General features: G+C 40.5%; 1 protein-coding gene across 1 annotated transcript in view; it reads right to left on the bottom strand.

The window, feature by feature from the left end:
* Positions 1 to 2,989: 2,989 nt before the first annotated feature.
* Positions 2,990 to 18,037, bottom strand: part of FAT3 (FAT atypical cadherin 3) — a 335,405-nt gene continuing 320,357 nt past the window's right edge. The window contains exons 22-27 of the mRNA XM_067289480.1: positions 17,210 to 17,363; positions 15,701 to 16,356; positions 13,452 to 13,565; positions 9,810 to 9,869; positions 7,128 to 7,163; positions 2,990 to 6,487 (exon numbers count right to left, since the gene is read on the bottom strand). Coding sequence (XP_067145581.1) covers positions 5,868 to 6,487; positions 7,128 to 7,163; positions 9,810 to 9,869; positions 13,452 to 13,565; positions 15,701 to 16,356; positions 17,210 to 17,363 — 1,640 coding nt within the window. The 3' untranslated portion in view covers positions 2,990 to 5,867. The remainder of the gene's footprint in view (positions 6,488 to 7,127; positions 7,164 to 9,809; positions 9,870 to 13,451; positions 13,566 to 15,700; positions 16,357 to 17,209; positions 17,364 to 18,037) is intronic.

The following is an 18,037-nucleotide window of genomic DNA, read 5'->3' as shown; positions in this document are numbered from 1 at the left end:
AAGTCAATAAAAAACATCTTCTTAAAAACAGAAAAAGTTAAACAGAAAGAGTTGAACCAAAAGGAAAGTTACAGTACATTTTGAAATGATTAAAAAGTACCAGTTTCAAATCTAAAACTTTTTTTTTTGCTGTTACCTTAAAAGTTTAACCCAACTTGGATGACTCTTTAGAATTATATCAAACAAACAAATGAACCAAAAAAATTAAAGCGACCTGATTGGCATCAAATATCTACAAAAGCCTGGTAATTGAAACCATTATATACATTATTTTATAAACTTCTTTTTAAACACCAAAACATACATCTTTTACAAACCAGCCTGCTTGCAACAGGTAAAATTTACAAGACAATCTTTCCGATACAGTGCTTTAAAGAGAACTGCTTTCATTCTTAAACACCTTTGTCACTTCCTGAAAAGTGGCAGTATGGGCTCATTCAATTGTTAAATAATAGCAATTCAGGTATTCATATGACAGAAGAATGCTACAGTTCTGAGGCCTCCAATCTCTTTCCATAATACAGTTCAAGTGCACTCTGAACACTGGTAAAGATTACTTATGGCCTTTGTGTAATACGACATATTTGTAATTATTGCTTTTCATTATTACATAAAGAAATGAATTTATTTTCATTTCCTCCCCATCCACCCACCCCTTGTATGATGCAGCTCATTTACTAACTGAATGCCCCTTTTGACAATGGAGATGTTAAAAGTCAAGTTTATGAAACACAGACTAAAGGCCATGGATAACGGGCAATACTCTAAATTTCTAGGGCTCAAATCACTGTTTGGTGTATTGAGAGAAACAGAGATGCAAACAGGCAAAAAGCATAGTTTTACCATAGACCTTGTATCACACAATGAACTTGAAGATGTAGCTCTCTCTCTGGAAACCTTTGAAATGTCCATGATTACTCCGTTAATAGTTCCAAAAAATTCCAGCAAAGTGCAGATGTACTTCCACTACTGGTTTCAAATAGCTGTTGTTCTCCATTATGACAGATGCTACCTTCCCAAACACAGCCAAGCAGAACTGGTCCAGGGCACCTTCAACGCTCTCCTGTGTTTGGAATTATTATTGGCTACAATTTATTATATGGCTATTGCCATACCATTCATTTTAATGATTTTTTCAAACAGGAGCTTGATGCGCAGTAAAGCTGTGTTCTGAAGACTTTTTCCTGTCCAGGCCACCTTTCTCTTTACAATGGAATTTATGCTAATGGAGCAAAAATTTTTATATCATATTCTCAAAGTTGACTATCTGTGGGGCTCTCAGAGACAACAGGCTGCTGCCTTCTTAATAATCATAATATCAGTAGCATGTATTTCCATACTATGTTGTATTCAGTCTGAGTTTCTGATTAGAGAGGGTACCAGTGTATCGAGGCTAGCACTAACTCAAACCATGCTAGGGAATTTAGGGGAAAAAAAAAAATCTGAGGACCAAAATTTAACTTGTCTATGGAACATACAAAGGGCGAGAGCCTGCTTCAGAAACGGAGCACGCAACCTTTTGCCTGAAGGAAACCAGTGGCTGTGAGAAGCCTTTGACTCCTTCCAGCCTTGCACTGCTCTATAGGCTTAAGAAACCCCCCGGGATAACTCAGGATCAAGGATGGTAGCAAGTTATAGGAACCTTTCTGGGCTGCCTGGAAATCACAGCACTGTCATGAGTCTCTGCAGTGCTACATCCTCCTGGTCACTCTCATATGCTATGTCCTATAGGAGGGTCCTCAGAAGGCCACTTTACAGTTGTCTTCTGAAGGGGCTGTCCATTTGGCCCTATGGGAGGGAAGTGATGCTGCAGCTCCTTGGTATCACGGTGTCACCTTTGGTCCTCTGGTCTGCAAAAGACACTTGATCAGGACAGCCATCACATCCAGTATCTTTGAGAATATGGTTTTGTGGGCTTTTTTTGTTTGTTTGTTTGTTTTAGGATGTTTATAATCTAAAGGCAGAATAATTAGGATATTTAAGAAAATCACATAAGCCTAATTTTCCTTTTGCATGAGGCCACTTAATGTGGTATTGGCAGCACAAATTGCGTTGTCAGTCGCTTTAAGGTTCTTTCCATTGCCAGAATTATCGAGGGCTGTCAGTGTACATGACATTCTGACCCCTGATCAGAACACAGAGAACATGAAACCTCTTTCAGTCAGACACTCACACATCTGGCAAATTAAGTGATTGTTGATACAAGCATGTGTTAGCATTTTAACAAGTTGCTTCTTTCTCTCCTTGCTTCTTTACAAAAGGCAAAGATTTTTGATCCCAAGGGATATTATCAGCTGATAGGCTGTACTTTTGCCTATGAAACCTCTCCTACAGATGATTCTGAAAGAAAGTACCGTGTAGTGGAGCCATCTACAGGAATATGAACTTAAATACAGACACACAGGATTAAAGCCAGACAGGCAGCAGAGATGTCAAGGGAAGCTCTAACAAAACCCGGGAAACCTAAGGAAACAAAACCTAGGAAAGACAGCAGCAGCTATATAAAAATCATCACCTGGCAGACAAGGAAATATATATTGGATGAAACAATATGAACCCTAATATATTCACAGGAGGTTGTGAATATGTTGCAACTTCCCAGGTTAAAAGATTAGGGTTCATCGATGTACAGCAGTAATTAAAAAGAAATAAGATGGTTGTTTGGATTAATGAGAGAGATATTAACATGAAAATCTTACTCCCTAGGAGGTATTTCACCTTGAGATCTGCATTCAGGTTTAATCACTTTATCAAAAAGAGCCAGAAAAAAAACAGAAAGGCCACAGAAGTGATAATATTCACAGAGGGGCATCTGTTTGAAGATGGAGAGATTGGACTAGGCCTGTTCGCTTTGGAGAGGAGAAGATATTGAGGTATAGAAGTCATGAGCGGGACAGAGAAGGCTAAACAGGTGATCCTTGGCACCCTTCCCAACAGCACTTTAATAAGTAGGTGTTCAGTGAAATGAAATGGCAACAACATCAAAACAGAAAAGAAATATTATACATTGTATTTGTGCATCTTTTACTAGTAAAACTCACTACCAACAAGATATTACTGAGGCAACAAGCTTAGTAAAAAACATTGATCTTTTTTGTATGGCAAATGCTAGGCTCCCAATGGTGTTTCCCCTTGTGACACTTTTGATATGTCCCAGTAAAGTTTTTATATCAGTGTCTCTGGCTTTCTCAAGATTTTTCACTACCAAGATGACAAGTACACTTCATAACTAGCTGGGGGCTAAAATAGAACTAATTGCCTAATAGATTTAAATGTATCACACCAAAATTGACTAGGAGCAAACTCCGTAAATACTGCAGCCAGATGCTAAGAGAGTATTACATTCTCAGAAAGTCATACCAGCTTTAAAATTACTGCACAGCAGCTAAACTTGCAGCTTTATTTTTCAAACTCAGATGTTCCTACTCTTGAAGAGGCATCAGTCTAATTCTTGCACCTGCTTTCCAGCAACATAAACATCATGAGCAATGCAAGTCATCCTCTGTCTGTGCCTCAACACTTGCCAAATCATTTCATGGTTATCAGCAAATCCCTCAGTTCCTTGCAATCGCAATACAGATTTCCATTTTTTTTCCCCCCTGAAAACACTAGGAGAAAGCAGGGAAAAGGGGTTGAAACATACCATGAGCACATTCAGAATATATCACTGTTACAGAAGCATGTTTACTTTGAGAAGACCAAGTAACATTCATAAATTCAATGAACAGGAACTATATGCAGACAAGTACTTGATAATACTTGTATGTGCAGTACATGGCTTTTCTAGAAGTTCACTCAATTTATTCATGTACCTCTGAATAATGAGCTGTTTTCTAATGAAGAATCACAGAATCACAGAATGGTTGAGGTTGGAAGGGACCTCTGGAGATCATCTAGTCCAACCCTTCTGCTCAAGCAGGGTCACTTAGAGCATGTTGCACAGGATCGCGTCCAGGCGGGTTTTGAATATATCCAGAGAAGGAGAACTGCTGCATGATCCCAAAGAAAAGGTCTACACCAATCTTTCACTGATACATGAACTACTGGAGGGAAGCAGCAACATAGCACATCTACTCCATGAATTTTAGAGATTCTGTTTTATTAAAAGTGTTACAAGCTGCAATTGTTTAAATTACATTCTATTATTAATTTCTTTTTGTTGGGAGTGATTTGTGACTAAACAGTTCCCGTATGTCACAAAACGGCCCACAATTTAATTTTGGGTAAAACTCAAGTCAATCAAGAATACATTGCCTGGAATACAACTGCTGAAACTATTCAGTTAAGACGCTTGGCCAAGAGACAGGATATGGAAAGCAGCATGGGAAACCTGTTGATGTACCTGTTCATCTGTAACAATGCTTTACCTATTCAATAGCTTATCAAAATGACTGAAATATGCCGTGTAAAGAATGGATGAAACCCCAGCAGTAATGCATGCTACAGACTCACACTCACTGTATAATGTATATAGATGCTGCAAAATGGTGGTGGTAAAAATATTTTCATAGCACTGAGCAAAGAGTACATATATTCTGTTTTAATATGTTGAGTGAAAATCTCGTATTTCTGTATCACACTTAGCTGCTCAGGCCAATCAGTGTGAAAGGCCATTTACTCCAGCCAGGCTGAGGGAAGCATAAAAATATACTGAGGTGGTTCTTTTCCTCGTTCCACAACAATACACTTAAGTCTGCAAGCCTCCTTTGGAAAGCTTGAAATTCCATGAAATCACACATCCAGCTGAAAATCTAGGGCCAGATATCTGGCTACAGTCCATCCCTACCATTCCACCAACTGAGTCAGTTTACAGCAGCTGAGAAGTCATCCCATAAACAGTAGGGATAGACATTTGCCAAATGATGGTAAACCGAAAATTTGATATTATAGCACCATTATATGCAACTTAATTTTACTGCAACAATTGTAGCACGATGACTGCTGTTAAAAAGGCTATTGCCCAAGCAAGGAATGTCAAATCATCATCAGCACTTTGTAGATAGCTAGGTTTCCAGACTGTTTTCAGATCTATATTCACACGGCATACAGAAGTCAAGGGAAGCCGTACATACTTAGCTAGGGGCAGAACTGGACCACTAGTGAGTCAAAATCTGATGTTTATAGAAGTTCTAACACGTGAAGTCTGTCACACATCTGAAATTAGGTTTTAAAAAATGGCACCCAAAGTAGGCCAATTTGGTGTAAATATACACTGCATATATGCCACTCTATATGCATGCAAGTTATAATGAAATGCTATATAACAAACAAAATTATAGGTGTGTATTTATGGACAAATGACTGGTAGCTTGTCTTCAATACATCAATGTTAAATGCTGTTTTTAAGCCATCAGAACTGTTCTACAAAGCAGCCTCAGCAACCAATTGCTTTCACTCTTTTGCTGACATAAAATTTCATGCAACAATGCATCTTGGAATGATCCATACCAGTTCATTAATACTGTGGGGAGATTATAACACTGTAACACTTTTAATAATACAATACCAAAAACACCCAAACCCTGGGGGAAGAGGGCATAAAGAAAGAAATTATCTAGCAATGAGATTTTCTCCCCCCTCAAAAGCTCTGGTTAATAGCTCTTGCTAATAAATAGAGGGTACACATTCTCCAGATTGCCTGGAACAGTTTTGTGATGTGTAACACTTAACACAATTGGTCTCTTTGTGTCTGCACATACAGTATCATTTCTGAACAAGTTAACAACGGGTTATAGTGTATTTTTGCCTTGCCCAATATATATAGATACACCTTTAGCAAAATTTCTTCTCAATATTTATACTATTAATTGGACCAGATGACCAAAAAAAAAAAAAAGAGAAGAGGAAGAAGAAGAAGAGAGTTTCCTTTACACTTGTGTCTGATGCTGGGTCTCCACAAATGGAATGTGAACATTTTCTAGGTTGAGTTCCTCCACACTTTCATAGTCACTCATGGCTACTTCGGAGTCATCAAAGCCGCAGCTGGCTGAGACGTCAGAGGAGGAGGCATCTAGAGAGTTGTGCAAGGATAAGGGCATCTTACCTGCACCAACGTTTTCTGTGTTCTGGCTTGGGCCAACAGCAAAAGTACTAAACTCATTCCCAGTCTGAGACCCTGCAGTGTCCATCTCATTGGGGAACTGATGAGGAGGAAGGTATTGGCTAGGGTGGAAGTGTGGCCGTCGCCTGCAATCGGGGCTGAGTGTACTTGCCATTGAGACCGGCTGTGAGGGCGGAAGGGTTTCATATTGGTCCGGATAATCCTCTGGAAGAGGAGGTGGTAACTGGTCCTGGCTTAAAAACTCCTCTTCGTGAGGGGGAGGATAGTCGCTGTCGATGTCATAGCCACCAAGGTAGTAATCTGTTTCCAGCTCTCTGGTACTGCCATGATGAACGGAGCCTCCATCTGCTGTCTCAAAATTGGGCACTTCCTCAATGTCGGATAAACGCGCGCTTGGCATCCAGTCAGAGGTATCCCAATGATATGCTGCAGCAGGAGACAGAACCACGGCATTCTGTTAGGATGGAGCCTCTCATGAAAACAAACTGCCTTGCATGCACTCGCTAAAGAGCAAATTCAGTCCTCACAACCCGTTTAAATCACAGCATGCGCCACAGGCCATTGACACAGGTCAGCCATGCTCTGACCAGAGGGGTAGGAGAGAAGAACAAAACTGTATTATGCCAATGCAAACAAGCAAAGAAACAAAACGTGACCACTCTAAAGCATTTTACATCTTAGGATGCTACTAGTTTGTATTAGAAATTATGAGGCTAAGAAATCAGAATGATAAAAATCTTTGAATTAATGCTTTCCACAGTTAATTGAAAAAAATGTACGAATGAAGTCAGCATGCTTATGATATCACACTGAATCTCCCCTTCCACCTCCAATGACTTTGTTTCAGGAAAGAAAGTGTATAAGCAAACAGTCTGATCAACTGAGACACTGAAAACTGGATCCTGAAATAAAAAAAAAGTGGCTGGCCATACTCATGCAGCATTTGAACACAACAGAACTCAAACAAAACAGGACATGTGAAGCAGATCAAAGTGAAAAAGATCAAATCAGTGCCCTCCCCGCCCCAGCGCAGGCCAATAGGCAGAAAGTGTCTAAGAAAAGTCACCTCTGTTGTAGTTCTGTCCTTGATCCATTACAGACACTGTCAGATACAAAGTGAAAAGTAAAAACTGGTAACTTGGAGCTGGTTACCAGCATACTGTTACATGTGAAAACACAAAACTCTTTGCATGCATATTTCTAAGGTACAGCTGGCTCGGTGTCATTTTAGTAGCATTTTTAATTGCTCTTTATTTTAATGTACAAGATAAGCTTGCCCAGTCAAATACAGACATACATAAAGAAATGATTATGTCATGTGTATTATATTCCTTCTCTATCATGTCTTAATTATTTACCCTCATTACACAGATACGGAATTACATTATAGCTGGAATTCTTAATAGAGAAAGGGCTATCCGCCATCTGTAAGGTTTATAATTGCAAAGTACATTTCTCTCTCACTTGTTCGCTTTGAAACAGAAAAATAAGAATCTACCATTCTCAGGGCCGGTTCAAACAAATCTGGGCCCACCTGGGCTCAGATACCATGGTGATGGGCACGGTATAAGAACCTGAATAGAATAGAATACAAAGCCATTTAATGGGGCCGTCAGCTACAATGGCCCACAACCCCAAACCCACCGCCCCTCCTGCACCGCCATGCTAGCTGGTGGGGAGCGAGGCATTCCAGCATGGAGAGGGCGCAGGCATAGGGGAGAGAGCAAGGAAAGAGGTTTTGTGTGAAACAAGAGGGGAGAATAAGCTGTAGCGGTTTCTAAATGAGATGCTCTTTTTCAGCCACAGGTTACTGGGCTTCATGCAAGAAGTCACTGGGCAAGGTCTCCGGACTGTATTGTGGGGGAGGTCTGGTTGGATAATAGCCCTCTCCAGCATTAATCTCCAGGACTCAACCAGGGATGAGATAAATGGGGAGAGAGGACTATTCTCCAGGCCTCCATCTATGAATATCACTCTTGCCCTTGCTTATCACCACATAGTGTATGGGGTGATAGTGATTTATTTGTTAGCTAGACAGTAGCTTTCTAACTGGTCTGTGTTAGCCCGGGGTGAGAAAGGTTGGGGCTTACTGCAGGTTCGGCAGCACTGTCTGAACCGGCCCTAACCACTTTTCTCTTCTCTTCCTTTCTTTCTTTTTCTTTCTTTTGAGCGGATTTTGCTGTCTTTCAATCAGTGCAACGGCACTGCACCCAAGATGTGTCAGGTGCCTCTGAGCTGCGTCGTTTCGCGATCCAATAGAACCTCACTAATCTGCTGACTTGCACAACTCTCAGCTCCCACGGGAAGGAGCCCCTCGTCCTGCTGCTTGAGCCCCTTCCTCCTGCTGCTTCTGGGCAACGTTTCTACCAGTGATGCACTGTGAGTTCCTGTGCATCTAACAAAATTCACTGCTTTCGCCAGCTCTGCTGCAGAACATGTAAGATTAACAGGTCTCACATAAAGAATTCTAGAGCGGGCAAAACCTCTTGAAATTGCTGCCAGCCTGCCCTTTTCTGACCTTAAGGCATGATGGGGAGCTAATGTGTTTGCTCAAGCTTTTCTGTAGGAAGGTAGGATCATTTACAATGTCTGTGCTTTCTTTTCAGTGTTTTATTTTCTTATTTTTGTATTATTTTTTGAGTGGGGTTAACCTTGGCTAACTTTCTATGGGACAGTCAAAAGCAGGCCATTCTTATATTTCAGGAAATTGGCAAAAATAGTACAGACAAATATTCAAATGTCATCATTAGTTAAGACTAAAAGTGCTTTTCAAAACTGCTGTGAGAATACCTCAAGAGAAAAATCAGTTATTTCACAGAAATAACTTCCTTGATCATCTTTAAACTTTATTCAGGCTGGGTTAGCTGCAGTTTTCAAAGCTGACTTAACTTTGTTAAAGACAGATGAAATTTTGGACTCATGGATAACTTGAGTTTATGATGAATTGACCTTTTCCCCAGGTTAAAATAAACGGAGCATAAATAAATAAAAGTAATATTTAGCTTTGATACATCACATTTCATCAGTAGATTAAAAAATGCTTTACAAAAGAGGAAAATAGTAATACTCCTCTTTTACAGATAGGGAAATCAGTTTGCTTGTAACGCAATTTGCCTAAGGTTACCTAGGCAGTCAGTGGCAGAGCTGAGTACTGGGTCCCTGGATCCAATCATGATGGTCTATCCAGTGTATAGATCAACCTCAGTGGGCAAAGGTAAGGGCAACCAGGCTACCTTACTATGTGACATCCAGGGGGTCGTGTCTGCACATCTCCTATTTGACACTACGTTACCTGGGGCAAACTGACTACCTGCCTAAAATCACTTTGCACCTTTCCACGTGATCCCATGGAGTTTATAATCCAGCTTTACTGCTGCCTGGGATACTTTACAGCCTTCCTGCATTTTCTTCAGCTTCCCAGCCTCTGCAGACAGGATAATCACAATGATTTGGCTGCATTATGAACTCAATCCTATTTTCTCTGAAGGTAATGGAAATAAGCAAGCAAAAAACATTGACTTGAACAGAAGAGGATGAAGGCCTTGACACCTTTTCTATCACCTCAAATTACCCAAAGATACATCACTCTTGCGTTCTTGAGTTTGCTGGTGAACATGCTGATTTGCAAATCTCAATCACCCGCCATGGTTTTGCTGGTCAGTGTAGATTAGTGAGGTTCTGCTGGAATGTTTCACAATGAGAACAGGAAGCATTGTTGCATAACAATAAAGAAAAAAAAAATAAATACCTTCATTTTCTATAGTGTCAACTACATTGTTGACAAGTTGTATGACAGTCACTATGGAAGCTTGCATGGGAGGGAAAGCAGAAAATAAAGGGAGGGGAAGGACAGTGTCAGGTTAGTATTTAAAACACACATCATACGTTACCACAATAAATTCTCTCAAACAGACAGAAGTGACATTGAAAAAAAAAGGCTGCCAACCAATTCATGATTTATGCAGTGGGTTGCAGGACATTTCATTTCAGATAATCCCATACATTTTCAGAATGGTGATAAATTCCAAAGCGGCATTTCCAAAAAGGCATATGGGATGATGTATATCACCTCATAAATTCAAACAGACTGGCCAGCTGATTCAATTAACCAAAGCAGTATCTTGTCTACCTGACACTTATTTCTAATTCATTCTTGCTTAAAGGTCTCCAGAGACAGTGCCATGTGCTCCAAGGGATCATTATCTTTTAGACCATCATACAATCTCAAACGGTGCTAAGCCCTCAACTTAATCTACTTCCTAACAGGAATGTTTTACTTATTTACTGTATGTGCTGTTCAGTATAATGCCTCTGGGATATTAAGCAGTACTGCTATAATTAAAAGGACACAGACAAGTAGGTTTGGTTCAATATTTGATCTGTGTTTGACAGAATATATTCACAAGTGCCCTGTGCCCTGCAACTGTTTTACCAAAATATACTTTTCCCTTGAAATCGCTAACATAGACAATGCAATCATTTAACACAGAGCCAAACAGGGCTACAACGTGTGGTCTTCTCAGTGATCTGGAGTTTGGACCAGCTGACACCCCGACACTCAAGAACCTGAGACAAATCCCATTCAAAGCAGTGGGGAAGCTCTCATTATGTTTAGTAGACACTGAACCTAGCTGTCTTCCACTGTCTTTAATCACTCTGAGACAACTGACTGCTTTGGAGCAGGCTGAGGTGGGGACTGGAAATGCAAGCCAGAAATACTTTTTGGTGTCACAAAGCCAATAGACCTAGAGGCCACAGGAAATGGGTTAACAGTAATAGCACCATCCAAATATATGCTGAACATATTGAGGCCTCTGTTAAATTTTGGGCAAGACACCAAGGATCTCATCCAATTTCCTCAGTTCTTGTGAATGGTTGGCAAGAAGAGTCTTGATAAGCCAAAGAAACCATATTCTAGTGCTATGCTGAGCATGCTTATGGCACTGGTAGTTGTATAAGCAAGGGAGACTCGTATTGGCTAATGCATAATAAGCATTACGCAAAAATAAGTGACACCATGTAATTAGCTGCTGTGCCGCTGGGAATAGAGCCACAAGAGGAGCTTTGACCCACCACCTCAACAGTAAGGTCACAGCAGCATCCTATTCCTGGCTTCCCTGCTGACCTCAGTGAGGGTGGGGAAGAGCTGGCAAAAAAGAAACCACCACCAAGGGTCTGCCCCTCTGCTAACAAGAAGGTCAGCCAAATGGGAAACAGGGTAATGCGAGAAGGGAAAGCAGTGCTTCTGCCAAGGATCTCACAGTTACAGGTAAGGGAGAGTAAAAAACAAAAGGTCAAAAAATCAGGGCCAGCACAACATCCTCAGGGCAACTAAGGGTTGGCTCTAGTGGGTGCCAAGCTGAGTGTGCTCACAGAAGGGCCTGATCGGAGGGAAACTTCCACTCCCAGGCAACTCAACACAGGAGGTGACACAGGGCAGAATATCCAAAACCAGCACTGCTCTGGGGTAGAAAACTGGTGCCATCACACAGCAGTTACTTAGACTTTGAAGCACTACCAGCCAACGCCTGCTGTGAAAAGGCAACATAAAAATCCACTTTTGTCACAGCCCCTCCATTCCAAGTTGACATGTTTACATGAGCTATTCACACCTTCAGCAGGTCCCATTGCTTCTCTGGTGCAAAACACGTTTCCCCAGTCAGAACTGGTTAACTGGTTTCACAACACAGTGTCGGCACAATAATTTGTTCAGAAGCATGATGCAAGCCTGCACGTCCTCGCTGTCTAGCCAAGTAAGCACTTGGCAACATTTGTCTCAACTTTGGGAGAAGAAGCTTGGAGAAGGAGCATCCTTTCTTATCTCCCTGAAGAAAATGGATGCTGAATTGCATTTGTTGCAGTTTCACTGACAACCTTTTAACCTTTGCAGGGTTGTTTCCTATAACAGCATTAGCTAGATGGAAGTGCAGAGAATTAAAATGACAGGAAGGGGAAGAATTTATGGCTCCAAGAGGGGTATCCTCTAGCCCCTATATTCATGTACGTTACTGTGTACATACTTGCTTATGTCTGTATTTGTATTTTAGGCTCTTCTACTGCAAACCCTCCCCCTTCTTCCCCCACTGCAAGAAAACCAGAGCATGCTGTCTGGCACTGACCTCTGCAAAATGACTTGGATGTTTTAAGTCATTCCCCTCATTCTCTCTGAAGATATGTGAGCATTGATTTGTTTAGACCCTGAACTAGAATTCTTATTTTTAAAGGCCATATTTTAAATGCAGCTTTCACAAAATATGAATGGGCGCAGAAAGGCCAATCCAGCTTCAGAGGGCACTGATTTAAATGGAGGCAGGATCCAACACTTGAAAAGCCTAATTAATATTTGGGAGATATAAAAAGTAACCATGTGTACAATAAATAAATACCTGAGTAATTATTATAGTAACAACAACACTATCACTTTTTTTTTTTGCAGGGAAGAGGTGTCTGAAAAGCACTGAGAAGCTTGACAAAAAAACTCATGATGGAAAAAGGCCACAGCTGAACCAAAAGAAACTGCAAGTGCACTTCACTTTAAGGGCTTTTTCCAACCTTTAAGAGTACCTAGGGAAGAGCTGCATGACATGACTGTGCAACTGAGTCTCCAGACAGTTCATTAACTGGTATTGAGGATTGTAAGTGCAATTTCTTTGTGATAATCTTTTTCTGTGTATCTGAATGAGGCTTCCTGACATCCATCATCCCTCCATGGCAGAAACATCCTCCCTTTTCTCAGACCCACTGCTCAACATACATGGGCCTTAGGAACAAATGTTTCATCTGACTTAGTAGGTCTCATTCAGGCTGTGTATGGCTCTGCCCATGTCACCCACTGAGATAATGATCCAGGACATGACTGCGGGCAACTAATATTCTTCGAGCAAGGATTAAATGGTGCTCTATTGTTCGTTCAGCTGTGATTACCAGGAAGAGGCCAAGTCACCAGAGATTGCTCATTGCTGCATGTGGAGCACTAGCAGAGTTTTGCTGGGACCATGAATGAGACCTGGCACACTGCACAGAAATTCCTATTGAATTGACTGACGAAACATGAAAGTGATCCTGTTCTAAGAGGAAAAATGATAGAAATTCTACAGTTAAGCTTGTTACCTATTAGTTAACTTGCATGTTGGTGAAGGGGCCCTGCTGTATCACACCTCTAATTCACTGTAAAGATTAGCAGTGATACAACAGCTCCAAGCATCAAGATTCTAATTACAGTCATATAATTTAAAAAAATGGCCACAAACAGAGGGTTTGAATGCAGGACTTTCTGACTTCCAGTATCTTTAAAGGGTTTTCTAGATATTTCCTAAATATTTTTAATAATACTAGAAAAAGAGTTTAATCCCTTTGTCCCCAGCATAATAAAGATAAAAGCATCTCTTACCATTGTCATCACCCGAATCAGACTGGAAGGAGCTGAGGGACTGTACTTCAGAGTTGCTGCCTTTATTACTTCCTGCAAAACAGGTCACTTCTTCAGCGTCATCAACCCCTTTACCTTCATTGACAGTGAAAACAAAGCAAAACAGTACTCTATAGGTATGCACATTTGTCTGTTTATACCACGGAGCCATTTAAATGTTGCCACCAAGCAGCCTTCTATTATTTTTGTCAGAATATAATTAATTCCTTCAGACAGAGGAAACAACCTATTGGTTAAGAAGGCAGCTGATGAAGATGCTTAGACTTTTGAAGCATTTGAAGCCCAAATAGCCTTTCAAATGGCTCACACCACCATAATCAAGGAAGAAACATCTGTATTCAGTATTGCCTTTTTCATGCCATGTAGTCTCAGCAGCAAAGAAAATGAAGACTTGAAAACTGTGGTATAAACATCTTATACACGAGATCACAGTCACATTTATCTTTATTGTTCATTTCCTAATTTGAGAGTCTCATTAAAAGCTCATTCAAAGCTCAATGAAGTTATTGGGCATCTTTTAATTCACATCAGTGGTCCTTGGATCAGATTTTAATGGCTCTGCTGCTGACGAATAGATTAACTTATATTGCTTTTCTTCAAGGACATTCATTCTTGACAATCCTCATGTGATTAAACACGCAAAAATAAGTATATTCAACCATACATTCTCTGAGTGATAATAAGGAACAAAAAATTATCCTCCGTAGTAAGCACTGAGATACCTAAGCTAATTATGAATGACCAAACTCAGGTGCTGCAAACAGGCTATTCACATAAGTGCAGCTCTACACCTGGTATCTGTAGATATTTCTAACCAGCATGAGGCACCTCCATATAATAATGGTTGATTAGCTGCTGCTGAGAAGCAGGGTATATGCTAGATGAAGTGAGTGCTGCAGTAATGAAGCTGCACTGCTTACCACTTCTTGACAGCTGAGGTCTGTCTCTATGGTATGTCCTCATGCTGTGTAGAAATTCTTTCAGATACTAGCAGCGTCTGTGGCAGAAACACCCAACAGAATATAGAACAGAACAGCTGGTTTCCATGCTTATTCTTTCAATCAATAAAGCTATGTAAAATGGTTAAAAAGGTCTACCACAACATTATCACAACTTCTGTGGAATACAGCTTGAAGAAATGAAAATTATTCCTGATTTCCACTAAAAGCCCTTTGCCAATGTGTTGCCTTTGATGAAAATGTACATGCCAGGACACAGGTATAAGGTAGTTCCAGTTTCCTCTCTCTATTCCTCAGATCATATTGTCTAAAACAAGGGGAGTATAAAAGTTACTGGATCATGAGGTATTATCTGACATTTTTAGTTTAAGTGGGATAACAATGGGATTAAATGCATTAGGAAGAAACTACTAAAAAGAAAAATATTTCCCAATCCATATGACATGTCCTGACTTTCAAGGATAGATGATGTAGGGTCTTAACTCCATCCCTGCAAACTGGTATTTCATGATATGATAGAATATGTCAAGTTTGCCTCATCTCCAACAGCTTGTTCAGGAATGGTGGTGTGCTATGTTACCAGGCTGGAGAAACAGAGCACAAACGGATTAATTGTGAGGATCAGAAGTTTTGTGATCACTCTGATACTGAATGAAGACAGGAATGCAATGGACTGAAAAGGTGATCTGGTAAGTACTGCATGATTTCCTGCTCAATTTCAGAGACGCTGGAAATACAAAGTATTTATTAGTGCATTTGAGCCCTTGCAAAACAGTATTGCTTCTTGCAGAAATTTTTAACATTTGAAACTTCCTCGGGAGACCAACTGCCCAATGCCAACTCAGTTTGTAGTCAAGAATTCATCCCCATTTTTTTTTCCAAAAGAAAGGTGCTTGCATTGTATCACTTGAAGAACTAATGCTCAAAGCACTCATACCTGCTCTCTGAACAAGCAAGACAAGTATGTATTTAGTCATATTTAGATGCATATAAGTAGAGCACTCGTATGCCTATTATTAATTATATCCTTTCAAAACTTAACCAAATCCCTTCTTTGTGAAATGTAACAATTTAAAGTGCATTAGTCTTCAGCTTAGTGCATTAAGTGTTCCCCATCATACTTGCAGAGCATTTATCAGAGAGTGTTTTCTGATTCATTCTGCTACTCCTGTGCTACTCTAACTGTTGCATCCAGAAAGCGACACTTACCTACAGCAGAAAAGAGTGAAAACAGCATGCAGTGCTACTTACTTTCTGTGCCGGCATCCCACGTGCTCTTCCTGATGGAGTCACAGTCAGAGCGACACGGAGATACGGTGGGCAAGTTTGGAGCTACGCTACACACCACGACACCCCGCCTTGCTGTCAGTATTCGAGGGGACTCAGGATGAAACGTCGTCATCTCCTGGTGCTCCACCCCAAGCCCATCCACTATCTTGTCCAGGTTATTCCGTGAGTCACTCTGGAAGCACGGGGTATAAGCCATTGGCCTCACAGGAACCTGTGGAGGCCCAACCTCTTGGTAAATATTTCTGCTGTCTCCACTGTTTCTTATGTTCTTGAATTGGATGCCATTACTCTTGTTGAGCAGGGCAGCAGTAGCCGGATCCTGTACAAGGGTGATATTGTTGCGTGAATAGTTCTTCCTGAACACTTTCTTGCGAAAAATGATAAAGAGGACAATCAGCACAAATATGACAAACAGGACCACAGCTATTCCTATTAACTCCTCCTTGCCGACGTATGAATGCCCAGCTTGTATATTGGGTACCACCACAGGCCGAAGGCCACAGTATTGCCCCACGTAGCCTGGAGTGCAGTTACACAGAAATGAACCAAATATGTTGACACAGGAGCCACCATTTTCACATTCTTCTCTCTCACACTCGTTGATATCATCCTCGCACCTTAAAAGAACAAAAGGAAAATATGGATCTTGAAGAATGCTTAGCAAACAACCTAGCTTGCAAGTGATGACTTAGGTTGTCAAAGTGGCACCATTACAGTTAACACCTTGTCAGTATTTGGCAAATGACTGTATTAATATCATATTATTTTATGGCATTTACATTTTTCTACAGATAAAAAAGCATTCCATGGCTTCATAAGACAATAAAATGGAAACATCAAGATGGTCAAAAGAGTTCAAAGCATCTGATAGGAAAAGGCTTCTTGATTCTTATGCCGCTCACAGAATGTAATAGAACATTTCAGTATTCTCATACTTTTCTTGAACCATCCCATGGGATTCAATACAAAATACTAGGAGGATTCAAGGAGAGAGTACCAGTGAGACTAAATATAGGAAAAAATTAGAGTACTAATTTGAGAAAGGAGGTGGAAATAATGAATATGTAAAATTACTTAGGGCTGGAGATAAAATGAGCAAATATTAGAGAAGCGTGAAAAAATAAGAAGAAGAACCTTAAATAGACAGAATTGGAAAGTTGAACAGATGACCAAAAAAAAGCCAAAACAAAATAAAATAGACAAAAAAGAAACAAGCTGGAAAAAAGCATGCTGAAGAACAGGTGAGGGAATTTTCTGTTTCTACACTGCATATATGATCAAGGACAGGATTTTAAAAAACGAATGCAATAAATTCAGCTTTTATGGCAAGCCTAAGGTGACTAAACAATTTTGATTGCCTTTTTGCTATGTAAATAGTAGCATTTGGGTACAAAATGCCCTATCACTCCCCCCCGCCCCCAATCACTGAACCAAAAAGCTTCAGTCACCCACTTGGAAAAGCTTACTTACGTTACTCCCGTCAGGCCATTTTTGCAGTTGCAAATGAAAGCATTGCCGATGGGATCACATGACCCTCCATTTCGACAGGGATTGGGGAAGCAGGCTGTAATTTCTGACTCACAGTTTCTTCCAGTAAACTGGGAGAGGCAGTTGCACTGATAGCCTGGGAGGCGAGGAACACAGAAAGAAATAAACTGGATGTCTGGGCAACTGAAGCTCATGTCTACAACCAAGGACCAGAGGAATCACTGCAAACCAGACTGCCTTGATCCTCATGATTCAGACATAAACAAATGTTTTCTGCTAACAACTTTGGTTGCAAGAAATATTCTAAAGCAAGGATATACCTCCCACTTTTTTTTTCCCCCCCCAAAAAGACAGACCACATCTGCTGATAGTGGCAGGCCACACTTCTCTTGGGGCTTCACTGAAGAGCAAATGCATGTGCTGAGAACCTTTCTGCATCTGCCTTTTACAAGGCAGCACAGTAGGAATGTGACAGCAATAATAAAACACTTGACAGTGATACTTAACACTTTCATAAAGTGCATCATCCAGGCATGAACTATGAGCTTCATAATGCCAGCTGAACTCGTCAATGCCACCTCTAATCAGAGCTGATTAGTTGCAGTGTTTGCTATTAAGAAACCGATTAATCACAAGCTGGAATAAATCAGACATAACTGCTCAAGTGGAGAGGGACCCTACAGGATCATGGTCCTACTTCCATATTTCTTGCCTACAAAGGAGCAACATCAGAGTCAGAAACAGTTCTTGAAATGATCAGTTCTCTTCTCCAACTACTAAATGACTTTTTTTTTTTTACTCTCTTCATGA

The sequence above is a fragment of the Apteryx mantelli genome, chromosome 1 (genome assembly GCF_036417845.1).
Source record: "Apteryx mantelli isolate bAptMan1 chromosome 1, bAptMan1.hap1, whole genome shotgun sequence".
Classification (NCBI taxonomy): Eukaryota; Metazoa; Chordata; class Aves; order Apterygiformes; family Apterygidae; genus Apteryx; species Apteryx mantelli.
This window is presented reverse-complemented; position numbering and strand designations above follow the sequence as displayed.